The 26,276-nt window shown below is 42.7% G+C and overlaps 1 protein-coding gene across 1 annotated transcript in view; it reads right to left on the bottom strand.

The window, feature by feature from the left end:
- The window catches only part of MADD (MAP kinase activating death domain), a 63,805-nt gene extending 37,780 nt beyond the window's left edge, over positions 1–26,025 (bottom strand). The window contains exons 1-13 of the mRNA XM_088520546.1: positions 25,944–26,025; positions 15,184–15,372; positions 11,149–11,763; positions 9,032–9,335; positions 8,565–8,696; positions 7,275–7,388; positions 6,565–6,645; positions 4,856–4,912; positions 3,932–4,110; positions 3,076–3,311; positions 2,558–2,714; positions 1,530–1,633; positions 467–660 (exon numbers count right to left, since the gene is read on the bottom strand). Of these exons, the coding sequence (XP_088376672.1) occupies positions 467–660; positions 1,530–1,633; positions 2,558–2,714; positions 3,076–3,311; positions 3,932–4,110; positions 4,856–4,912; positions 6,565–6,645; positions 7,275–7,388; positions 8,565–8,696; positions 9,032–9,335; positions 11,149–11,763; positions 15,184–15,245 (2,235 nt within the window). The 5' untranslated portion in view covers positions 15,246–15,372; positions 25,944–26,025. The remainder of the gene's footprint in view (positions 1–466; positions 661–1,529; positions 1,634–2,557; positions 2,715–3,075; positions 3,312–3,931; positions 4,111–4,855; positions 4,913–6,564; positions 6,646–7,274; positions 7,389–8,564; positions 8,697–9,031; positions 9,336–11,148; positions 11,764–15,183; positions 15,373–25,943) is intronic.
- Between the last annotated feature and the right edge of the window lie 251 nt (positions 26,026–26,276).

Here is a 26,276-nt window from a genome sequence, read left to right as displayed (position 1 = left end):
AACTGGCTTCTCAAAGTGGAGCTAACTTCAAAGCCCAAACAGACTACCTGTGACCTTGTCTCACTGAGTTGTGAAAGTTGCTTTGTGGCAATGGAAGCAACTCCATTTCTTCTTAAGTGATCAGAAGATTCTTAAAACCCTCACGCATTCCCCATTCCTCTAACACATCAGATCTTTCCAAACTGTTTAAAAGCAATTCTAGCAGTCACACCCTCGAGGTCTATGTTAATAATGTATTTTTCAATGCGTGGGAGCTTGCACATGCAGGACTGTTCTGTCCCAGCGTAGGACACTTCCACAGACTCAACCTTGTTCAGAAAGTCCAGAAAAAGCATGCCAGCTACTCTGCACATGGTTTCAGTCCTACTAGCTTTTGCCCTCCTCAGCCAGAACCACATGCATTCTCCCCTTCTGCATATCCTAATACCATGTATGATCTCTGGGCTGAACTCATCCCGGTACACACATGATTCACTCCATGGATGACAGTGCTGGGGCTGCTACTGGCTGTAGTGCTGGAACTTGAACGAGGCTGGTTGTTCTCTTGGGAGTTCTCACTGTCCATGGCCGGTTCATCCAGATCCCCTGAATATTCTTGAAAATCATCAAATTCCACTTCACTCGCATCACCAAGGGCTGCATGAGTCAGGGGATCAACATCTGGAAATACATAATTTTGCATTAAAGAGTACTGCTTTCTTCAGCTTTTTGTTCATCTAAAGATCAATGGCTGATGAGGACTGCTCGATAGATACAAAAATCACAAAAAGTGAGGTTAGAAAGGACTCTTGGAGATCACATATTGCAACTGCCTGCTCAAAGTAGAGCTAACTTCAAAGTCCAAACAGGCTACCTGTGACCTTGTCTCACTGAGTTATGAAAGTCTCCAAGGCTTGAGATCCTGCTGCTTCTCTAGGTACCTATTACAGTGCCTATTACTCATGCTCACTGCAAAGAGCTTTCCTCATTTCCAACCACAATTTCCCTCACTGCAACTTGTGATTATCTTTTGTCCTTGGGACATGGGAAATGCATTGTGGTTTCTATATACAGATTTTAAAAGAAGTGATAGCTTCTCACTATCACAAGATAAACTATTGCTGCAGCCTCCATACAAACCACAAATAATGATTTTTCTGTTCTCCCTAGGATAAGTGGTTCATTCAAGTCAGCACTGAGGACCAGTATGTAGAGGCAGGAGAAAGCTAGTGCTCTGCCACTCCCACTGTACCACATCTCCCAGCAGCAGCAGGTCCAGCCCAGACCTAGCAAGCCAGTTTTGTTCAGCAGCACCTAATTTCGTTTCTCTCTCCCAGCATCCTTTGGAAGATGTTGCTTATAGGCAGAAGTATCTTTGTTTTGCCCCTTCTTTTGGTCTGGATAGAAAAATACTCTCCTCTACCTCAGAGAGACTATGAGGGGGACCTTGCTGATACAGAGACTTAGAGGTAGCATTTTTGCTAGAGCACAGGTGAATGGGAAGGAAGAATCTTTTGGGTTAAGTGAAAGTACAGCCCAGAGTTACTCACTTGGAGTATCGCCATTAATGTCACATTTCATCATCTCACTGACAAAGTCACCAAGGGAGGAGTAGGAGGAACTTGAGTCATCATAGTCGACACTGTCACTGCCACTGCCATGACAAGTGAGGGAGAGATGAGAGGCAGCACAGCAACAGCAGAGTCAAGTATTTCAAAGATGTGCATCAGCACTGATTGCACAGGTGTCAATCTCATATTACAGGCCCTGCGAACAAACTTTTGACAGGAGTTCCGGCTGGCTTTATGAACAGTATGAGCAAATAAAACAATTTTGAGACAGGTGAAGAGACAACATACAAAGAGATTAAAAGCTTTCAGCAAAATTAATGAGATCAAGCATAGGTGGGCAGTGTATGAACTGTCAGTGGAGCTGGAGGCAGAAGCTTCAAAGGTATTGGAAACTGCAAGAGAAAGTGCTTCCTTTTTAAACTAATGATACATCCAACTTTGTCAACTTCACTAGTGCTGTGCGGAACATAAAAAGCAAACAGTTCCCAGCCTGAAAGGTCTCATGGGCTAATAGAAATTGAAAGGTAATAAATTTGGATGCAAAACTGACTAATCTAGTAAAAATCACCATAACAAAAAAGTTATTTTAAATTTATTGAATACATAAAAGGTATCAGACACTAGGTAATACTAACAAGCTTTGCGTAGCTATGTGCTTTGAATAGAGATTTGAAAGAATGGTAGGATGGGCAAGAAAAATGTAGTAATAAGGCAGGAAAAAATGAGAAAGAGCAGCTTGGAGGAACAAAGAATTGCAGTGCGAGGACGTGTCAAATAGCAAGAGACATACATAGCAAAAGAAAGCAGCAAAATACAAATGAAGAATTGTGTGAAATGAAGGCTTGAGAAGGCAACAGCAAAGGAATTCGAGGTTACTGTGATACCAGAGCATCAATTGGAAGAAATGAAACAGTAACCTATGAGGCTAGAGAAAACAGCTGCAAGTAAAAAAGCAGTAGCAGGAAGACAGAATATCTGCAGTGACTGGAGTTACGCTTTCCACTAACCTGTCATCAGTTGGATCAGAGTCTGTTTCCTTCTCTACTGGGACATTCAGGGCTTCAGCCAGCTGGGAATTACCGTCATAGACACGATAGTGGATGGGCTGCAGCTGGTGAGCATACCACTTGGGTTTGTCACCAATCAGTGCTGGGTCAAACATGTCTGCACAGGAAACAAGAAGAGTTAATTGAGCTCATTCCCTTGTGTTAGAGGCCTCATCTCTGGTGAGGTTATCCCTGGAAAGGCTTGCACAAAGGACAAGATCACTTTTGCCCTTAGAAGCCTACAAAACTACTTCTCTGCAAGCAAACAAGATGAGAGGTGAAAATTAACTGGAAAAATGGGAGGCTAATAGCAGGGGTAACAGTAGAAACCCATCAGAACATATGAAAATAGAATAAGGTTCCTTGAACTGGAAAACCCTCCCCAGCAGGAATAATAAGAAGTTCTTTCCTAGAATCCCTCTGCAGTTTAACCTCCAGCAGTTTACCAACTGTGTGGGAAAGCTGAGACCAAGACTTACTGTTATGAATTCTTTGAAAAGCATAGTTAGTAGGGTTGAGCGACCATTCGCCAAAGTATTCTACTGCCTGGGTCCTGGAAAGCTTATCTGCAAAAGGTGTTTGCTTTGGCCTAGAGGCAAGAAAGGAATTAGCCTGAAAGGCCACTACTGGTCGTGGGAATAGACGAAGAGTACGAGTGTGCATCTGGAACCCTTGCAAAACATTCGGCGAATTGAAGAACCTCACCATAGCAACCCTAAAAAAAAAAAAAGGCAATATATCAGATTACAATAAAAAACAACAACAAAGAAAACCAGAGAAGGCAGAGTTATATAGAGTAAGAGTTATACAGGGGGAAATGTCTCAAATCTCTGAAGAATAGTAACCCAAAGCAAAAATGTTGTCTTCCCAGAAAACTTCTTAAAATAAATAATTAAATCACTTTAATTCACCACCCCAGCACCAAGACCCATCCAAGGAGAGACACCTTTCTCATACCAGCTATCTGAGGTAAAAATATAGCCTTCAGTTTTCTTGTAGTTCAAAGCTTGTAATTTAAGCTGAGGAGACAGTATCAAACTGATCAGTCTAGGGTAAAGTGGCTGAACTATAGGAAAACGCAAAGAAAAAAAGCCTCGTATTAAGATGTATAGTTATATTCAAGCATTTAACAGACCTGATACAAACACTGTAAATTCTACTCTTTTTTCCCCTCACCCATGACATGAAGGACAATCTGCAGCAGAACCAAGATGTTGCTTCCATCATGGGACCACAGAAGCATCTGTACTCCCAGGTGCAACCTTTTTATAATCCTTCAAGTGCAACCTTTTTATAAAAGTTAGCACTTAGCAGCACATTTCTGTTCAGCCTCACCTGGTAGCCACATCCACAGAGTCCACATCATTGCCATAAATCAGAGGGTTGAATTCTGTGGAGGGAGTGGACTGCAAGTCACTCTGAGGTCTTCCCAGCAGCAATGGCACCTCCTGCCCCTCATGAAACTTTTCTAGATTAAGAATGGGCTGAGTATTCAGACTCATGCTGGCCAGGGCCTGACAAAGGACAACATTATATATAAGCTCAGTAAGAAAAAAATATTTAAGAAACAAGACTGACAGCAAAGCTGCCCTGCCCTCCAGGCAATCACAGCAAATGAGTATTCTCCCTTCATGTGTCTTAAACCATCTCTTCTGCACTGATCCAGGAAATATATCTCTATCCTTGTTTACGTGCACTATCCAAACCATCTCCTCAACAAAGGACAGCTGTAGAGCCAGGCAAAATGTGGCACACAGCCCTGCAGGGCTATATCATTCCTGAGTGAAAACAGACCGCACTGATCTGCCCACTAGCTGTAGGGCATTCTCAACAATTTGTAGGAGAGTTATTCCACGTGCGTAGTTTGAATGCACCTTGGTGTGTAGAAGGCTTGAAACCCGCCTTGCACCTTGGCAGGTAGACTGGTGAGCTTGATAGGACAGTGTTCAGATATGTCTGCACAAATATCTGCATATCCCTGCAATATTTCGCGTTCCATCTGAACTAGGTCTTCATCTCTCCACAAAGCTACCATCCTCCTCAGCCCCTATAACATCCTCAGGGAAATGCAGCATGGAGCAGCATGACTAGGAATTTTGTCCCAGAGAATCAGAACAATCCTAAACACTCATCACTTCTCCCCTAAGCCCACAGAGTCCTTGTGTGTTTATTTTACAAATAAATAAGTAAATGCAAAACCAAAATATTAAAGGAAAAGATAAAATGTAAAATAGAAGGGAAAAGAGTAAAATAAAGAACCTTGTTGTCAGGGGTGAGCAGCTGTTGCTGAGTGATTGCAGTCATGCTAACCAGACACTGGAGGCAAGATGGAAGATCATATGATAACAGCAGCAGCCCATCAGAGCCAAGACGAACACATGACCACAGAGAAACAGATGGAGGAAAAAAAATAAATCTATTACTACCAGGTATCACAAATGAGAGGAAATAAAAAGGATCACAAAATAAACATATTTTGGTAAAGAGGTCAGACTGCCCCACCCCCAAACATCCATACGTAGCTACAGTTTCTTTGGAAAGTAGAAAGGCTTTCCACTGTAATTTAAAAGTAGATGTCCTACATTTTTTTTTTCATTGACACTAAGACCCAAAGGCAAACCAGGGTGTTAACCTTGGTGCCATAGTCCCTCAATTTAGTCCTCTCCACCTTGTACATCAACCAGCAGCCCTCCCTCTCCATCCCCAATAGTCAGCTCTTATTGATAAAGAATATAAGAGTCTTCCCTATGTTTGGGTGAATACTGAGAATTTTAAAAAGGTGTTCAAGCAAGTCACATTTTATTCTTCTGATATTCGGCTTTGCCCTAGTGAGAGTTTTTTTCTGAATAGCGCCTGAAATCTCAAGGGGTGAGGCAGTAGCAGGGAAAGATGGAACTAACAACTCCAAGCAATGCATTATTTCCATCTGTGGTATCAGGAGGTACTAAGGTATCACAAAGGTTACACACTTTGCTCTCCTGGTCTTTGAGGAAAGAGAAAGACCTCACCAGGTCAGTAACACACTTTACCTTTAGATACTGCATGCAGCGTGCATGAGAAAAACAGAAATAAAAGATAAAACCTGCTTGACAACGATCAGCCAGGATGACCCAAGCTGATTAATGGCTTAGCAGGATCTGAGAGGAGAGATTGAGACCTCACACACAGATCTGTGAATGGAGGGGAAACAAAGATGATCATACATAGACAGATGAAGTCAGAGTTGAAAGCCCATATGGTTATGTAAAGGAGGAACCTGGAACTTTCTGTACCAACCAAAACCAAGTTGGCCACAAATAACCACAGGAAACACAGCCAGTCTGCTGTGTCCAAGCACATTTCAAATTATCCCTCTCCTGGCCAAGAAATTAATTGCAATGACACATCTCTGTGGCCATTCTTCCACATCAACACTCTGTTTTAAGAAAGAAAAGCAGCAACAGGATAACCACCACTTAGCACCTGCTTCAATTGATACTGCTCCCCAAGCTCAAAGGCTTGGCTAAGTTTTTATATGGCCACTCACGAAACAGGCAATTTAAACAGGTCGACACAAAGTTCCTAGTCCTGCGATCCCGCAACAAATGAGAGAAGTGGAAGTAGCAGAGACAGCAGAAGATGAAACAGGTAACAAAGATGACAATGAAATCTTTGGAGAAGCCATGAAGAGATCCAAAATAAGACGAAAGTCTCCGATTTTTTTTTTTTCTTCATTTGGCCACTCCAGTGATTCGCCCATCTCCACATCCAGAGGGGAAGTTCCTTCCATGACTGACAGGCACCTGCTTGAACAAGTGTATTCTAATTCCTGGTATCCTACCCACATCCTTCTGACGTGCAAGAGTACCCACCTGCTTTTAACATGTTTTGCTTTAACTTGAATTCTAGTCTAATACAGCAGAACAGTTGTCAAGAGTACATCTACAGAGTTCTCCTGAACTATGTCCTATTTCCAAAGTCCCCCTTACCTGTTTCAGATGCTTTTTCAGCTCTGAAGCTTCTGGCTCTGGCAGTAATGGCAAAGATTCTGCATTTGTGGGAACAATTACCTGAAATTAAACACAGCAGCAGACTAAAAAAAAAAATCCCTATGTGTAGCCATTTCCAAACCAGAAGCTACTTCTGGTAGCTACCAGAACCTACACTTCCAACACACCACAGACAAAGCAATAGAGGCCAGGGGAAAAAAAAAAAAAAAAAAAGAAAGAAAGAGAGGGCGGAGAGGGCAGAGAGAAGTTTGAATGAACCCACTCATCCTTTGGAATTTTCAGTAATGTTACACACATTTCCCCTGAAATAGTTTTGCTTATGCCACAACAGAAAGTGGTCTCATTTGAATCAAGACAACACCAATGCTGCTGGAAGCCTTGTGCCAGATCTGACTTCCCACCATAAAAAACAGGGTCACAGTTACCCAAAAAGACATCATTTCTTTGATGATTTATTTTCACAGGAATTAGTCAGACTGATTAACTGAAAACAAACTTCTTTCAAACAAAAGCAAGAGGAACCTTGAAATAGGAGAAGCAATGGAATTCTGAAATTTATGAAAGGAATGACAAAGGCAGACCGAGGCTGCCCTATAAAAACAGGCATTCTTAAATTTTCCCCAGATACATTGATGAAAGAGTGCAGTCCACTGGAAACAAAGCCTCAAGTCCTGGTGCATATCACTTACTTTATTGGTATCCAGGTCAATAAGCCATACATCATCAGGCATTTTGAAATCCAGTTTATAAAGGAAGAAACTTGCTGGAACACCAATGATGTAAGGTGTAGGAGCCAGAAGCAACTAAGAGACATCAATAAGGACAAGATTAGATTTAACACACTTCACTTCTTCATAAATGTTTAACTACACCCTGTTCACAGCAGGAAACAGCACACAAGGCAGTAATAGAATTCAGCAACTCCATACAATAGAAACGTTAAAAAAAAATATGAGTAGAAGTCCTGCTTCCAAGAGCTTCATTTTTTTAATTTAGAAGAATCTTTTTTTTATTTAATCTTGCAGGATTAACTTTTATATGGCTGAATGGCTTTTAGGAAAAAAAGCTTAGCTAAACTAACAGGTTGCCATGGCAATCATGGACCAAGAGGAAAAAAAAATAAAGATGTTCCAAGAAAAATCCAACTCAAACAAACCAAGTCTGTGATGTTAAGGTAAAATCCATTTTACAAGGCTAACTTGTTTTCAAAACAGTAACATCTCCAGAGAGCACAGAAATAATATATGTTTTCAGATGCAGATGGGAAAACAGTGAGATTACGGTTGTTTCCTACAAGGGGAGTTGCAGAGGAAAACAATGTAAATCAATAAGCTGTGCAGCACCTCAAAATCATCAGATTGGAAAACTAATTTCTTATTTAAATCTAGAACAGTTGCTTACCTGTGAAGGGCAAAAAAAAAAATGCAGTAGCAGTTGCAGGATAACACTGAAGTAATAAGATGGCCTGAAGTATATCTTTCCAAGCAAAATTATATCTTTCCAAGTCAGCTCCTCCAGAGACTTGAATATCAGCAAAAAGCAGGCTTCCAGCCAAAAATACTCAACACTTCATACTTCTCAGGAGAATAAATTGTAGGCAATGGTCTCCAAACTCTGAATTAACACCCTCAGCATTTCTTAAATATTGCTTTGGATGATGCCCAACAAACCTCAATATTTGGTTTGAAGAAAAAATAAATAAATAAAAATTCATCCTGTTGAGGATCTCTGACCTTCCAAGTCCACTGTTCAGAAGGCACAGGTCTGAACCACACTATTCACTCAGCATGCTCTGAGGATATCTTAAATAAAATGTGTTACCTCTGACTTAAATGGTTTGGAAAGCAGTCTCTGCAAGGGAATCTTTCTACAATCCTTGCGAAAACAGCGGGGCAGGAAACAAGTACTAATCCTGGCGTACACTTTAAGACATCATAGAAACATCTTTTACAAAAGGCTACTGAAGAAAAAATATGTACCTGTTCTGCAGAGGCCATGCAGGTAGGAAGGAGTGGAATCACTGGAAACATGTACTCTAGCGGGTAGATCATAGCCACAAAGGCCATCACAGACATGGAAAGTGCATTATAATCTCGGGACTGCAAAACAACCTGCAACCACAGAAACAACAGCACAGAAATAACATTCCCTTCTGATACTCCCTTGTGGGTACCCAAAAGATCACACCCTGCGGGCCTCCGATTTGACTGCTATGGGACTGGATGACCCTCTATTAGCATGCCTGAAACAAACTATGGATGCCTTTCAGACTGACAGCAAAACCTTTTCAAACGGGAACTTCAGGCAGAAATCAGTTTTCCTCCCCAGACAAAATGATTCCAGAGACTGCAAGGGATAGCTGTGCTTCACATCTATCCTATTTTGTTTCGGGCAGAACAGAACTTCCCACATACTTATGAGCAAAGATCAACTCTTCTCTTCCTACCTTGTGCTCCAGGAGGATACAGGTCAGCACCTGCAGACAGGCATCCACTCCCAACAACTCCAAAGGCAGATGCAATGGAAAATCCACTAAGGTGAAGCGGGACGGATCAGGAAGAGCAAAGGTCAAAGCTGGCTGCAGCTCGTGTGGCAGGACTTCCACATCCACGCGCTTCTGGCCAGCCACAGGCATCGGCGAACGGAGCAGACGGTATATCCAGGCCTCGATCTCCCGCAGGTCATGCAGCAATGCACTGGACTTCTCTTCCACCAGCAGGGAGCCTGTGAAAATCCGCCACATAGTGTCCCTGCAAACAGAACAGCAGCATTAATAGTCCAACAGCTCTACCTGACAGCCACTCTACAAGGCTCTTCCAGGAAAAGGGCAGATCCCCCAAGCATTAAAAGATGCACCTAACAGACGTTTGGCCACAAAACAGGAGGGAAGGTAGGGTTTAGCTTACTGAAAGCACCACTACGTAAATCTTTTTATAGTAGAAATAAGCGAGTATGTCATCTGGTCTGAAAGTTCATTCATACAAGTGGTTCAGTAAGGTCTTGATCTCTGAAGACACTTGCATTTCGGTGCTCGAAACCCATCACGTGGCTCAAACAATCTCCTGTCTAGTCCAGAGCTACAGAAACCTGATTGTGCTGCTTCCAGCAGTCCTTCAGACCCTTACAAAGAAAGGAGATTAATAACTTGATATAAACAAAAAATACTCATGCTCAGCTTTTGCAACAGTAAGGATTTGGTCTCACTTTTATTCTGTCATCATTACAAAACCACTTTTCTAGGGAGTGGCTTGCAAGCCACATGGTAATTCAAACCTGCTGTCTTAATCAACCCTGTGTTGTGTGCTCAGCATTCCTCCTGTTGCACTCCCCACCTGTCACTCTGTTGTTCTTAACTCTAAGAATGATTCCAAACAATAGTAAATTATTCAAAATCCACATGCCATTCAGCAAGGCCAGAACACACTGGCATCCCTTTCTAAATTCAGATCGGAGATTAGAGAGTTGAAGAGAACTGTGAAATTAAGTTTTTTTTCTGTCTCAATAATAATCAGACAAAACCAAGGGACAAAGCAAGTTCCTTTAATAAATATTTCCATTAAAAATACATTGTTTTGCTCTGATGAATCATTCTTTCCCAACAGTCAGTGGATTCAGGTGACAAATGTGCTGATGCACGAGTCAGTCAAAGCCCAGAATCCTGTACCAAGCTATGGGATTTACATTATGAATTCATAGTTTCAGCACTTTCACTATTAAGATATTTTCCTCCTTCCCTCAAGGATTTATTTTTTTTCTCTCTTTCTAGTTAACATACTGGAAAGGAACAATATCTTCCTGCAATGTAGGTGCCAGGCACAGTAATACAGATACATCTATAACGGATACACATAAAGACATTGTTACCTGCACACACTGCAGTATAACACCTTTTGCTCCATACCCAATGTGATAACAGCTAATACATAAGACAACACTGCAAGTTCCTTTAAAGTTGCTGTTATCACTCCCCAGTCCCATAAGCTTCCTAGGCAACTCCTTAGTTTTCTACTTCTCCTCCCTCTTCTCTCCAAATACTGCACTTTCACCTCTTCCAGCCATTCCTACTTCTCTAGTCTTCTCTCACACTGAAGGTCAGACTGTTTTTCATAAGATCATCAAGCCAAATTTCATCATTCCCCTCTTACCCTAAGTAGAAATCCTCCTCATTGTTCCTTGACTGTTTCTAATTTGCCAGAGGATCAGTCTTGATGTGCACTGCCATGGAGCTCATATGGCAAAGCGGCAGTCATAGTATCACTGTTTACCTTCACATTCAGTCAACTGCTAGAGGGATAGTTTTTGATATGTCTGTGGAGGCACTAAAATCAATCAGTTTACAGAACCAGAGAGAAAAGTCCTACAAAAATCACCACAGAAGTTTCCCCTCCCCCCCCCTTTTTTTTTTTCAGATGTATGATTTTTTGGGTTAAAACAGAAACATGTCAGCGGTCAGCCACCAGCCTCTTCTGCAACCAGATCTATAGCAGCACTTAACCACACAGAAAATTGCAGCCCCAGGAACACACAGTGCCAGATAAAAAGTTTTATTCTCCCATAACATACCTCTGCACTCCACGAGGAATCCCCAGCTTCTTGCCCAACAGCCTCTCACTACAGCAGTCCACAAGTCTCTTGAGAGTATACAGACACTCACGGAAAGTGGAAAAGAAGGGATAATGGCTGAGGATACACAGGGATGTCAGAGTGCTATTCCGAGAGCGATGGCTGCCTTTAGCCAGACGTTTACTGCGCGGTGATCGATTCACATCTGCAGCAGACTCTGTACTTGGAGCCTGCAGTGAGGAACCGCTCTCTGAACTCTCGGTCCCGGCCTCTTCTTGGGGGACAGAAGCGTCACCACCTTTGGGGATTTTCTGACCGTCCCGAGCCTTGTGTCCCCCTGTGCTTTCTCCCTTCTCCTTGGGTACTCGCTTCTGGAAAGAGCGGTAGAAGTTGACACAGATTCCATAGCGAATGACACCTGTATCCTTGTCTGTGAGCGTGAAGACGAAGGAAGTGTCATCACGGAAGCTCATTCGCTTCTGGCGCACGCTCAGGCATCCTTCTGGCTGGCAGAAGAACACGACGTCAGGCGGCAGAGGAAAGTCCACGTGATCTTCCAGAGGGTAACGCCGTAGCAGCTCAGGTGTCTGAGCAACACTATCACTACTTGGCTGCCTACAAAAAGCAAACAAATAAGATAAAACACACGTGGATGACTAATGCCAAGAAAAATCTTTGGTGCCTCCCTGTTAAGTTAGGAGCCTAGGGACTCAGCTTCATCTTTCATTCTTCTAACCTACTGCACTCAAAGGAAGTGCAGCTTCTCAGTCACAAAGACAGAAAGGCAAGCAGGGAAAGGGCCACAATGATTGCAGAAGATAATACTAATAATACTACATCAAGGCCCAAGAAGGAGCAACTCTGTTCAATTTTTTTAAAGCACACTCTGTTCATCCCTGTGTGTTATTTCCCTGAATTTATTTTCCAGTTGAATTTGGACAGCTGCACAGCTGTCTGGGTAACATTTGGGTGGTAGACATCCCCCTGCAAATATGACCTGCAGAAATAAGTGCAGCCAGAATAAAATCAACTCTATTTCTCTTTCTACACTTAAAGACAAGATTAAAGTAAGTATGAAAATTCTACATCAGTTCCGAATTAGGAAAAACACAAAAAAAGTTTCTCAATGATGTGATATGATATTACCGTGGTGGAATAGATTATAATACTCTAGACCTCACCATAGGCCCACAGAGCATTATTTCAGTGCTCTTCTGGTAAGAAGGACTATTCACCACCACCACCACAAACCCCCTGTCCCCTGTATCCCACATGACCTGTCAGTTATGGGAACCTGTAAAGAGGATATATTGGAGAACTTTAGAAATCCATAAGGGGAAGAGTCCAAACAACGATTTATCACAATATCCTGTCCAGACTAATGAAGAGGGCCCCAGCTGGAAAGTAAAACTCCATGACAGTCAAGCAAGCGACAACAGTTTTTGCTGGCTACAAAAAGGAAGCAGCTGTGCCAGAAGTATCATGAGGATAACATAATATTCTTTATTGATGTATGACATATAAAAACCTTTAATTAACCCAGCAGAAATACACGAGCTAGAGAGTGCAGAGAAATTAAGAATGCTAATGCTCTTCTAGTAAGAAGTGGGACAGGGAGGGAGAAAACAAGCAAGCACAAAACAAACCAGCAAAAATAAAAGTAAACTTGCCTTTGGTCAGATAAAAAGCTAACTGAGTAAGCAACCCTAGCACTTAGAAAAAGCGCTTTCATTTACTTGATGATCCATCATAAGCTTTTTGGTTTTGGTAACCCTAAGCGACATTGAAAACACTCTGGCAGCCACTAAACTAGAAACAGACTTTCTAACAAATTCAGAGGAACTGAACTTCATCTCATAAGATTTTCATTTAAAAAGTTCTACGAACTGTAAATGTGTGTGCTTCTGTGTTGGGTTTTTTTTAGTAAGATTTGAAGGATTAGTTATCCTACAAGATCCAAGCAGTAATACATACAGCCCAACCTTTGCCCCACAAATCACTAATGGAACAGAAGGGCAATATTGTTTATTCCTAAATTTGACTGAAAGAACAGCCTTTAGTTTCTTTCAAAATATTAACTGTTTTCCTGTTATCCCTCTTCCATGAAAGTCAGTGAAAATTGCTGGACCAACAGAGTCAAGGAAGACAAATATGTCCCCAAGATGACTTCTGTTTGTTTTGATCCATTTGTTACAAAGCACGACCTCACAGTACATTTTAAAATCATTAAGACCTAGTAAAGATAACAAGAAAGAGGATGTAACTGGCTCTACCACCACTCTCCAATGTAACATTATACAAGATATTCTCTAACTTTCATACTTAGATTTGTCCATTTCAAAATACAAGTGACTGTTACGCTTCTTCTGTTAACTGAAAATGCTGAATAACAAAAAGAAAAAATATTCTATTCCTGCTTGCATTTATTTTGAAGAACAATCTCTGCTGACTGTAAGCTTCCCAAATAGAAATAACTCTTTATTATAGAGAAAGTAAACATGCTATACTACATAAATATATATGTCTATGCGTTTGATTGGTAATAAACTTTATAGCTCCTATACAGTTAAATAATGAAATACTGTAAGAAGCAGAATAATAATAATAACAAAGCCCTAAAAGGCTTTTGTATATTTTATTAATGGAAGCAAACAACACATCACTTGCTGAAGAAGTGTCAAAAAATGATTGTATTGTTTACAGAGTCTATTTAGCAGTAAGAGACGAAGAAATTACATCTGCGAAGTACCAGAGAAAATAAGGTTCTCAGGCACTAAAAAACATTGAATCTGACGAAAGCGAAACTTGCAAAAGACACTGCTGCTTGTGGCCAGTGCCCAACAAGATGCCACGCTAACAGCCCCACAAAGCTCCCAAGGAATTCCCAGGAGCAGCGAGCTCAGTCAACTCTCCCAGCAAAGACATTTCTGAAGTGTCTAGCAAGACAAGAGACCTCAGAGCAGCAGCTGCCTAGCTACTACTGCCCAGCAAAAAGCCAGAGGACCACACTGCAGGAGAGAAGAACTGATGTTAGTAACTCTAAGTGAGAAGATCAGACACTTTAAGCATGACTGGAGGAGCCAAGTAACAGTTCTACCCCTTCTTTCCCTAGTCAAGGACCCACATTAGAAAAAATGATTTTCCCTCAGACAATAAGAAATAATTGGATTATTCTACCCATAAAAAGTAATATACACGGTTTTACCTAGGATTATGTAATTTCCTCCATTTAGCCTATGTGAACATTGCACTCTAAGCATTTGTAAAAGAGAGTTCGAAACAAAGCAACAGGCCAATGCATATAAATCACTTTACAAACTAAAGTATAATACACTTAGGAACACTTCCGTAATTAAATTGTCAGAAAGTAACTGCATAAACTTTGAGCAGAAAAAAAAATGTAACATTTATTAAATGTCCATGCATTTGACAAATAGCATATGTATCAACTCCACATTTTATCAACTCCCTAGTATAATGCTTTGGGTAATAAGCCTTCAAGAAGATTTGTTGATGGTTTGCAAGACTTTAAAAAAAAAAAAAGTGATTCCATATAAGGATAAATGAGTATTAGATGGCGAACCAGACAAAGAAGGCAAGTTTCAGATTTTTAACTGGATTTACAGACTACATTTCAGAAGTTAAAAAAAAAAAAAGTAGCCCAAACTAATATTTTACTTGCAAGTAAGTTCCACTGTTTTCAGCTTGTGGATGCACCTGTCTTGCCATCAGTAGAAGCAGACTGGTATACTGCTCAGACACAATTAATGTATGGCTCTGTAGCAGCCTACCCTTATCCAGCTTTTGCAGACTCTCAAAAAGGTGCCTGAAGACCATGAAGCAGAAACTTTTGTCTTCACTAATATCTTTCAAAATGTGCCTTAAACCAAGCACAAGCCCCCAGTATGGTAGCATTCTGTACACAACCTAGACTGCAATTCCTCAGTACCAGGCAAGACCTCATCAAGGATGCCAGGCTATTTATCCTCACTCCTTTGCCCAAGCAAAAATACAGTTGAGAATCTTTTACATTACCTGGCTCCAATGATCACAAGGTAGTCAAGTAACCGAGGGCAGATTTTCTTTTTCTGCACCATTGTCCTTTTCCCTCCTCCCTATGTCATCTCAGTGAATTCCTGGTCATCGATCCAGCACTCAGTTATTCAGTCAGTCATGACTGTCTTGGGGAACAAAACTTGCTTGGAAACAGTTGTGAAGTTCAACCTATGTACAAGAAAAGCAAGAGTGTCAAAGAAATTATCAGGAATACCAAATACATATAAACATAACTTCAAGATCTCAATTACATCCCCCAAAAGCCTCAGCGATCTGCACAGCCATGGCCATCTACAGATTGTTTCTTCCCTTCATGAGCAGAGAACCCACAAGCTGGTATTCATACTACTTGAATTACTCATGCTAAGATGCATGCTCAGCCAAGCCTAACCCCACACTGCATTCTCAACCAGCACAGATATCACAATGAGTATCTCTCATGAACATGATGGGAAACAAATCCACAAAGGCCTTCCTCAGCACAGCCACAAAATGCAGTTTATTTATGGCCACAAGTTGCATTAGGGTTGCTAACGGAAGACAGGAAATGAATGTTAAATGTCAAGTTATCCTCACTACTGGCTGATACTTCACCTACGGTAGCAGCTGCTTTCCAGAGGATATGCACATAACAAAAAGCAAACCTGTACTTAGAACAAAAACAGGAAGATGACTACCTCAAAACACACATTAGGTACACAGATTTATCCTTCAGTGCTTAGGAAAGCAGTCTTAACAGGCCATTCTTTCCAATTAAACAGGATTGAAGAAAAAGCAAACACAACCCATCTCTCCAAATTTTAGCTGTCTGATAAATGGAATATGTCAAGGAGGAGTAATATCAAAAGAAGTCCAGATAGATAAAATGCCAGCCCTGCATGGGGCATAGGACAAGAGTGATCTCTTCAGTCAAATCCCAACTCATAACAATCCTCGCTTTTTTTTTTCTGTGGGGATATAAACACCATATTGCAAATTGTAATAGCAAAAGTGCTCCTTATAGATGATACAAAGTTGCCTTAGTTTATTTCATTTTATTTATCTTGCCTATCTTCTCTTCCTTCACCATTTATTATGGGATGCCCATATTTCCAGATGTGAGAGTTCATATAAACATACAAATATAGCAAGAAAAGTACACAAACCATATAGAAGAGATAGAGGAGCACGAAAAGAACTGCGGAACGCTCTTCCTCATCTCAGAGCCATCTGCATCAGACTGATATCTGAGTGCTGATGCTCTCAGAGACATTAATACTGCAGCACCCCCATCTCATCTATCCCATGGAGTCTTCAACCTTTTTAATACTGTCTTTGCTTTCTAACCATGAAACTAGAGGGGGGAAAAAAAAAAAGTCAGTCAAAGAATAACTGGCACATAAACTGTTAACACAGCTTAGCTTACTGAGAGTCTTCTTCTGCACACAGAAGCCTCCAGCAGTGACATACCAGGTATGTAAACAGCTCAACTATTTAAAAGGATGATATGAAGACCCCAAAGATTATCTTCCACCTGAAAGATGGAAAAGATGGGCAGATGCTAAACCCTTCTTTCCGAGTACTTGTTCACTAGATTAATTTGGTAACCAAAAGCAGATCTCTCCTTCGATTATCTCTGGCTTTTATCTGATACAAGGATTGTTTTACATGTTCATCAGCATACGGACACTTCAAATTATAAACTAGAGTCAATTCAATAACTGAATGACTGAAGAGCATGCATATGGTGGGACCTCAATCTGTCACAAAAGAAACAGAGGAAACTGAAGGAGACACCAAGAATTACTGGCTAGCACCCATATCAATTCTGGTTCACTGAAATTTTATCTTTCAGAAGATCAGAATTTCAACCATGACTAACGAGAAATAAATTTCCACTTTTAAAATATCACCGGAACATCTTGAGTTTCTATTTATACAAATCAAGAAGACAGCCTGTTCTCAATTCAGACCTGTAGCCAATATGCTCGTCCTTAGCACCTTGCTTACTGAGGATACTTCATACCCTTCAGAGTACACTGAGAGCTGAAAGATACCCAAGCAGGGCCAGGAGTTTCCGTGCTCCCTTTGCCGTCACTTACACTTCCTTTCTCACATTACACACGTGGAGTGCACCAAGGCAGGTATTTGCCAGGCTATTGACCATAGTTACAAGTGCCTCAGAACCAGCCAAACTCATTAACTCACTGTGGAACTGGCATCAACAGCATGTGAAGCACAACATGAACTATTCATACTAGTTTTGAGCCATTTTTAGACATTAATCTTTAAGGGAACATTACTGCTGAAGTTTTCAACACTTCTACTTCCGAGCTTGTTCCAGTGATTCTGTGCACTTTGTACCAGTGGTTTAGCCCACGCTATTTCTGTTTGTACTAAGCTTTTTGGTTTGTACTAAGTTTTTTTGAAAGAAGCAGACAAGCAGCTCCCAAATCACACAAGCGATTTTACACTTTCTGCCTAACAGCTATGTTAACATCAAACGCTTTCATTGGTTTTAACTCAGAAGTATGCAACATCCTAGGAATCCTGCTGCACTGTTTCTTCCTTAACTGTACTGTGGTTCTTATACTATACTTTGATGTTTCTTCTAATGCCAGGAACATGACAGCACACGTGAGTTTAGAATATCCCACCCCTCCAGAGCGTGATAGAAAGGCTTGACAGATGATGGAACAACTTCTGAAGTCAGAGCTGGACAGACTGGCTATGCAGGTGCAGCTGCTTTATTTGTATCTTACCATCTAACTTGGCAAGACAGTACTGCATGCCAGTGCCGTGACTCCTAAAAAGATATTAGCACTTTGGCACGAGTGGGAAAGAGATAGTTTCAAAGTACTGCAAGCATGCCCAGGAAAGACAATGGCATATTTATTTAGTACAGTTAGTCTGTAATGCAGGTGTGGTTCTGTGAAATGCCTAGGCAGGGTTCCAAACACAAGAGAGTCAAGCAGGGGGCAGCAGCATAGGCAGACTCTAGCAGCATCCTGCTTAGAGCACCTGCAGCACCGAGGCAGGACAAGTTCCCCATAGATATGGCAGCAGATACAGCCCAACGATTTGCAGTTTCCATGCATCCATATCGCTTAAGAGAAATGACAGACTAGCCTAAAGAAAATCAGAAGCAGTCTTCAGAGATCCTTCTGAAATTTAGAAAAGCCCCAAGGATTTCTTCCTTTCTTAATACAAGAAAAAACAATCTTTTTGCCTTCTGAAGACAGTACTGTCAAAATCAAACATCTTTGGCAATCATATCAGTTTTCCAAAGCAAAATGGAGGTAGCTTACATGAGGGCGCTAATGTATAGAGTTCACACGACCAGAATTAGCTCACAAACAAAAGGATCATGCAACACAGACAGAAACCCTCCTACAGCATCACGGGACTGAAGCTAGGCTGATTCACGTTCTTGGTTGCTATGGGAATTGATTTTATTGGTCTTGTCGCAAACTGGTCCTGCATTTGCTCCCGTCTCTTCCCCTCCTTCTGGCAGATCCTTGGCCAAAGTGGCCCCAGCACATGCAAGCCCATGCAGCCACCACACGTGCCCAGCCGTATGCACAGAGCAGCAGGTAATCTGGTTCAGATCAACTGCCATAGCAACGCGATCTTTCCTTCCCACATCCTAGCCTGGGGGAGCTATTTATAGAGCAGCTGCAGCTCGCCCGCCCGCCCCGCTCCACCGCCAAAGCACCCAGCTCTGCCCACACTACAAACAAGCTTCCCTGGGCACAGGGACTGCCTGGAGGCAGCGCTGCAGCATGGCCCTCCTGGCACTTCTGTGCCCCAGGGCAACACGTACATTAGAAGCATCTCAGACGGTGACGTTTTCCATATCCATGAAGGCTGCATATATTAGAAGTTGCTCCTGGTTACTATAAGCTGAGCACCAAGAGCAGCTGACAAAGTCCAGCAATGCAGGTGTGCACAGGGTGCTTTCACAGGCAGCTACCAGAGCTGATCCTCTATTCTTGTGCAAAGAGGACAGGCAAAGTGAACACACACAGACATGCTGTCTGAACAGGAACTTTAAGACAGAAAGAAAGTGCAAAGAAGCAGCGCAAAGAGTACTTGTCCTAGAGAAACACAGCTTTATCCATGAGTAGATGTTTGAAAGAAACATACAGTTGAGACCTTCATTCACTAATCATTAAAAAACAAAACCCCGCAAGGCCTTGAATTAGCTATGAGAGACAAGAATGTGTGAGAAAATGCTACATGAATACACAAGAATATTGTTATCCCTTTTAATCTACTAAACTCTTGGGAAAAAAATATCCAAGCTAAAAGCTTACTGTTCTACGCTAGCTTGTTTCTCTTGAAGTTAGTAGAAAGGAGGGACTGGTTTTAGCCTCAGCTCATCTTCACTTTAAACATCTGAATCCAAGTTCAAGACTTTATTCTCTTCTCCTACCTTTCTGCAACAAAAATACCTTTCTAAATCCTCTCTTCTGCTTCTCATAACACCCATGGCCATGCAGAACACATGGATAAATTCCAACACACAAACCGTCTACCCTCCCTGCAGTTCTCCTGCACTGCATGATGCAAATTTAAATTAATATTTTATTTAAAATAATCTCCAGAGATTTGCAACGGAGAATAACAACATAGGAGCTTTGGCTCCCTAGCTTTCACTTTTTTCAAGTGTGTCTTTCCCCCCACACTTTGTGCTGTCTCACCAGCACAGACACAAGAGCCTTCTCTTCTCCCTCTCTACCTCACCAGTTTTTTATCAATCCTCAAATCACTAGTGCATCTGCTCATACACTTTGCAAGGAAAATAGTAATAGTAATAATAATAATAATAATGATTATAATAATAATAAACATAATAGAACATCCCAGATCTGTTTTTGTTTGACCTTCCACGACCTCTATAGGATTAGACTCTCAGTTATAACAGGACCATTCTTTTCCAGAATGGAATTCCTTTCAACTTGAGTTTTGAGCTGGGAAATTTCATCACAGCTTTTGAAAGCAGTCTGGACACCAGCACCCAAGAGATGCCTTCTCTTTTCAGGCCTTTATCTAGTTCTCTATTTCACAAGTAGAGCAGTTACCATAATACGGGCATGGTGGATTTTTCCAAAAGCCAAACACTGCAAATGTACAGCCATTAAAAATTAATGTGACAATAACAAAGCATATGACATTTAAATTGAGAGACCTGCTGGATGCAGCTGCTAAATTATTCAGAGTCTCTCTGTTGCCAGTGCCTCCCCCAGCTACAGCAAGCAGCTCTAAGCCAGAGGCTAAGAGCTCATAGAAGAGATATTTTTGAAAGAGGACAACAGGCAGAAAAGACACAAAACAGCCAAACAGCAATGGACACTCCAATGACAAACGGCTTCTGCCCTCACACAGCTTTCAAGCTATTCAACTGCAATGTGTTAATTTACTTAGCAGGTGGCATCTCTCGTGACACTAGCACTTCCATATACAGAAATTCTGTCTTCTCCTCTGGAGATGGACCCCACAGGTACAAATAACTGCCTGAAATCCTGATGATAAATTCAAGCTGTCTATGAGGCAGAAGTAAGCAAATTTACAACCAGCATGAAAACCCCAGAGAACACAAGTTTTTGAAATAATCTGGTTATAGCAGAACCTCATATCTTTTCTGTCTCACCTCAGAAATAGTTCAGCAGTGCCTCCAGACATGAAGGGACTACTAATCCTCTTATTAATCCTCATGACAAATCACAGTACCAGCTGGTCAAAACTGAAAGGAAACTGAGACACACTCCTTCCTTACTAGAACTATGTTACGTGGGAAGCTCACGTTTGACAGACTCACCCACTTGGAAACACCGGCAGAAGTGCAGAGGGATAGAAACCACCTCGAGCAACTCTTAAAAGACAGTAAGTGGTAGAACGAGAGCATCTAAAATGTCTTTTTAAACAAAAATAGTTGCCATAACAGAACAGAAGGGCAAAATGTAACACCTGCTAGACACGACTTAAAAGAAGGAGGGGGAAATGAGATGGCCTAGAGAAAAACAAAAATTTCTGCACAGTTCTGTTTAACCGATATCAGGAGGAAACAGATACAGCCACTACAGCAAAGTGGCTCAATGTCCTTGAGTGAAGTAATTTCAGTGAATACTGGTCTAGTTTGCATCACCTTTATCACATAAAGCTCTCCTCTCGCCTCCTCTTATCTGAGGAGAGGCAAACAGGCAAAGGAGGCCTGTTCCCATCTCATCCCCCAACAGCCCTTCTAGAGCAGGTGAAAATATACCCTGACAAGTAGAGATGCAGAAAACCTGGCATCAGAGCTGGCATAAGTTATATACGATAATCAAGCATCTGGTACTGAAAGTAGGATATTCTGTCAAAATGAAGAGAGCAGCAGGACACCACCATGATGTTGAACTCATGGACACAACAGAAAAACAACTGAAGAGAAAAGTCTATTCTTATCATAAAACAACACACAGTTCCTGAAGGTCACCAGATAAATTACAGTCAATCCAAAAATCATTGTCCCATGTGTTAAATAAGGCTTATTTCTCAATTCTCACACTCTCTATCACTGAGAAAAAAAAATCAGCAATTAAATTATAAACCAAGAAGAGGTCACAACAAACAGCATGGCGTACATCAAAGGCAACACAATGACCAGCCCTTCTTTTAGCCTTGCCCAGCAGCAAAATACTCAAGGCTGTAGAAGAAATGTAAACCCAAGGACCTTTGTTCCTTGCAGATGATGCCCTGCAGATTATATTCCTTGCTGATGCTGTATTTCTCAGACTGACCTGGAAACACAACAGAGTTTTAACTGCAATTGCTGAGAATATAGCAAGAGAATTGCCTCAGAATGGGTTATTTAGGCAGTACTTTTCACTTTTAAATCACTGCAAGAATAATGATAGCAGACTGGGAAAGGTAGCATTTATTGTAAGTAAACATGTATCTCACAATTCAGCGACTGCTGGACATCAAAAGGCATAGATAACCAACTTGGGAGTTCTTGGGGATAAAAAAGCTTTAGAGTTTCTAGGAGTGTGTTGGGCATTTCCTTACAGTTTTGTTGAGTTTGGGTTTTAGTTATTTATTATAATCCAAGGAGATAAATCAGGAGCATGTTTCTTAATTATGAACAATAATCTTCACATGGCTGTGACAGGCTTAAAGGCCTCCAGTGTCAGAGAATCTAATCTCTCCAAAAGCATTTTCTAGGTCAGACAATGGAACAAAGATTGGCTGAATAGAGCTGGCTATATAGAGCAAACAACTTAATCAAGATCACCTTTACAATTTTTCATAGATTTTAAGGCAGAAATCGAAAAACACAAACAAAAACAAAACAAACAAACAAAAATATTATTCCACAGTCAGCAGATTATCCCATTTAAAAATATTCTGTGAATCAGAATTTTATGCTGCTCATTTTCATTTTCTTGGGTCATCAACAATGCTTTCCCTTCATTAGTATTTATATCTTGAAATAGATGGAGATTGTTTAAACTGGGGAAGTGATACTAATCTTATAAATCAAGCTCTTTCATTCTTGTTTCTAAATCCTTTCCTCATTCCTGCAAATCCCCAGTCAGTAGCTGCATTCTCTATTTTCTACCAGTGCACCGAACAAGTGTCAAAAACTTTCTGCTACAGACACACTCTATTAGCCTCCAAGAAGCTCCTAAATCCCACCACAGTAGAGCCAAAGGACATAGGTAGGAATTAATCTGCATAGCAATGCATATGTTGCAATCTCCAGCTCTGTCCCAATGGAAAGTAAACAAAACCTTCTCCTCAGTACGTTGTTTCAACCAAAAAAAAAAAAAAAAAAAAAAAAAACCACACCAATAGTTTCCATCTTGAGGATATAAACACTAGCTACCTCAGTTAAAAAAAACTGCAAGGAGAAATGGTGGCCTAGTCACTAAGCTTAGTCATTTGTTGGTCACTCTCATGCACTCAGTCTCTATCAGGATCCCTTTCCCTATCACCCCTGTAAAAAGGTCATTCCTCTAACACGCAGATTATCTATGACACTGCATATTACAGTATTTTAACTGTACACTGTATATTACCATGTATATTAACTCAGATGCTATGAATAACTCTCTCTCACTGTTTTTATCTCAGATATTCATCAGCAGTTGTTTGCTAAATTAATACCTACAAATTTTCAAAAATACTTGCTTTTTAAATCATCTGCTTGCAAACGATTTCAAATAAACTGGACTGAACACCTTTCCAGGGGTACACTGTAGCATATCTCAGCTATGCTAAATTATTTGATATGTCCTGAGGTGAGAGGGAAAAGCCACAATCTGAACATCTGTGCCCCTCTCCCCAAGCCATATCAAATGAAAAGCAATTTTAAATCAGTTAGGAGGATGATTTGAACAAGCATTTTGGTAAAACTTACAATCCATGGATGCTTCTACAAACCCTATTGAACCATCAATCAAAATACGACTACTACTAATAAAAAAAAAACAATACTTTGGCTACATGAGTATGGTTTATTGTTCAAAGTTCTCAAGACCTTTACTTCTCCGAGAGCCTCTGAAGCAGATTGAAGCTGGTCTTCATCATATATCTACACTGTCTCCCTTCAAAAGGATGACAGAGGGGCACTGAGGTTGAAGAGCTCTACCCTGTAGAATATTTACTCACTGTTAGCTTCAATAAAAAACGTTGAGCTAGAAGACCTATTCTTGCCACCTGCTACACAGCCTTTAGCTCATCACCATTCATAACTTTGCCACATCACCAAAACATCATCAAAACGTATAGTTAAAAGCATAATTTTTGTGGAGATAGTTTTTTTTTTCTTTTCCTCTTTATGCATCCAGTAAATCCAAAACTCCTTCAAAAGCAGCAATAGTATGTAGAAACTAACGCAGAAGGACCCTGAAACCTACCACCTGAGTGAGTTTTTACTTACTTTGTAAATTTCATAAAAAAAAAGAAAACCCAAGACCATTCAATAGAGCAGCAGCATCACTGCATGGGTGTGCACAAGGTCTTTTAGGGTAGGCAAGACTATCTTATTTTCCAAACAAAAACGTTCTGGAGATGATTTTACACTTTACTAAATACAAGGTAAGATGGTTAATGAGAGGGTATATTAAATTAGGTTTGAGATACATATTTTCTAACTATATGGCAGTAAAGCAAACAACTTCATAGATGGAATAATTGATCTATCTAGTGTAACATAGCAGCCTGTTAAATAATAGGAGGATCATAGCTTGCAGAACTGTATTTTAGCTATGTTAGCTTCACTGGATGCTGTCTCTGATAAATTAGGGTTGCAGGGTTTCACTACAGTGCTGAGAACAGCAAGTACTTCTTGTCCCCATCCAAAATAGCTCCCAAAGTTCAAACACTATTAAGGCCAAAACTGGAGGCAATTGCCAAATAACTGTACTTGGATGACTTTGGGTTCTTCCTTATAGGACCCTCAGAACACCACGATACATCTTCTCTCCCTGGCTTCTGCCTACCAGGAACAAGCTTTTGCAGATGAGCGATGCTGCAAGAGCACAGCAAGGACACTCGGGAGCCCATGAACAGAAATGCTGACCCGGAGTTGTACTGGGAAGGGAGAAAATGGCTGGCTCAGCCGGGGAAGGTCTAATGTACCGCTAGAGTCGCAGCCCTGTGCCGCCCCGGGGGCAGGGATTCACAGGTTACAAATGTTATTCTGCCTATGTCCGAAAGCAGCATGTTGTGTGGGTGAGACCTATACCGTATCTAAGCTTGGATGGGGAAACAAAAAGGCACAGGAAAGCCAGAAAACAAATCCATTCCCTCCAGCATTTATCATCACTCAAAGCCCTTGACCGTGACTCCACACAACCAGCAGTCGTGGACCAAGGCCCCCCCTCCGACACACACACACACCGCCTGGAAACAGAGGTGGGTAATGCAGAGCGCGCCATACTCCTTCCTAGGGGGCAACGCTCTCGATTTATACGCTATTTGACAAGAAACGATCTAAGTGAAGCCGATTCCCTATTCTATCGTTTCAAGGAGTAACACGAGCCTATCCCGGGCGCGAAACCAGCTCTGCAGCGACGCTGGGGGCAGCAGCCCTTGCCACGGCGGGACGAGGCACCTCGTCGCCCCTAAGGAGGCAGCCCCGGCCCTTCCCGCGGCTCCCTCGCTACCTGCCCTATCTGTCCTGCCCGTTTCCTCGCGGCGGCAGCGGGAGGAGGAGGAGTCGCTGCCGCCCGGAGGCGCGAGCGGGGCCCTGCGCAGCGGGCAACGCTGCCGGCGCCGCACGACGCCTCACGCCGCCAACGGCCGCGCCGTCTCCCCACGCCCCCGTTTCCCGGCGGGCGAAACCACCACCGCCATTTCCAGCCCGACACGCTGCGCTCCCCCGTGAACGACCCTCTTCCTCGTCCCCGGAGAGGCCCGCGGCGCCAGCCCGGCGCTGAGCCGAGGAGCGCGGACTCCTGCCGCGACCTTGCCGGAGGACTCGCCCTCGCTCCAGCATCACCTGAGCGCCCGGCCGGGCCAGCGGCTGCGGCAGAGCCGGGGAGGGCGGAAGGCACCAGCCGCAGCACGGAGCGGGGGATGGAGACGATCCCGCGGGCAGCTGCGCGGGGAGGCAGCGAAAGCAGCCCCAGGGGCACAGCCCGCCCGCAGGCACCCAGCGCGGCGGCGGGGACGGCCGCCCTGACACGCGCCTGCAGAGAGGCGGCCTGGCGCGTACGTGCCGGCACGCAGGGACACCGCTACCGGCACCCGCACCCAGCGCCCGCGCCCACCTGCCCGCAGCCGCCGCCGCCTCCCGACGCCCCCTGGCTGCTCTGCGCCGCGCAGCCAGTTCCGCATCGGCGGCCAGGAGCGGAGCGCACCACGGGCGCGGGGGGGAGCGGGGCGGAGCGGAGCGAACCACCGCGCCGCGGCGGAGGGGGAGCCGCCGCCCGAGGCACCCGCAGGGGGCGCTGCCGGGGGCGCTGCCGGGGGCGCTGCCGGGGGCGCGTGCGCAGGCGGCTCCCGCCCCTGAGGTAACGGGCGGCGCCCGGAGGCGCCTGTGCCGCCAGGGGGAGGGCGGGGCTGCCCGGGGCCGCTTCCGGAGCCGGGGCCTCCCGGGAGCT

The sequence above is a fragment of the Tinamus guttatus genome, unplaced genomic scaffold (assembly GCF_059628265.1).
Source record: "Tinamus guttatus ecotype Peru unplaced genomic scaffold, ASM5962826v1 Tinamus_guttatus_pri_ptg000089l, whole genome shotgun sequence".
In the NCBI taxonomy this organism is placed as follows: Eukaryota; Metazoa; Chordata; class Aves; order Tinamiformes; family Tinamidae; genus Tinamus; species Tinamus guttatus.
This window is presented reverse-complemented; position numbering and strand designations above follow the sequence as displayed.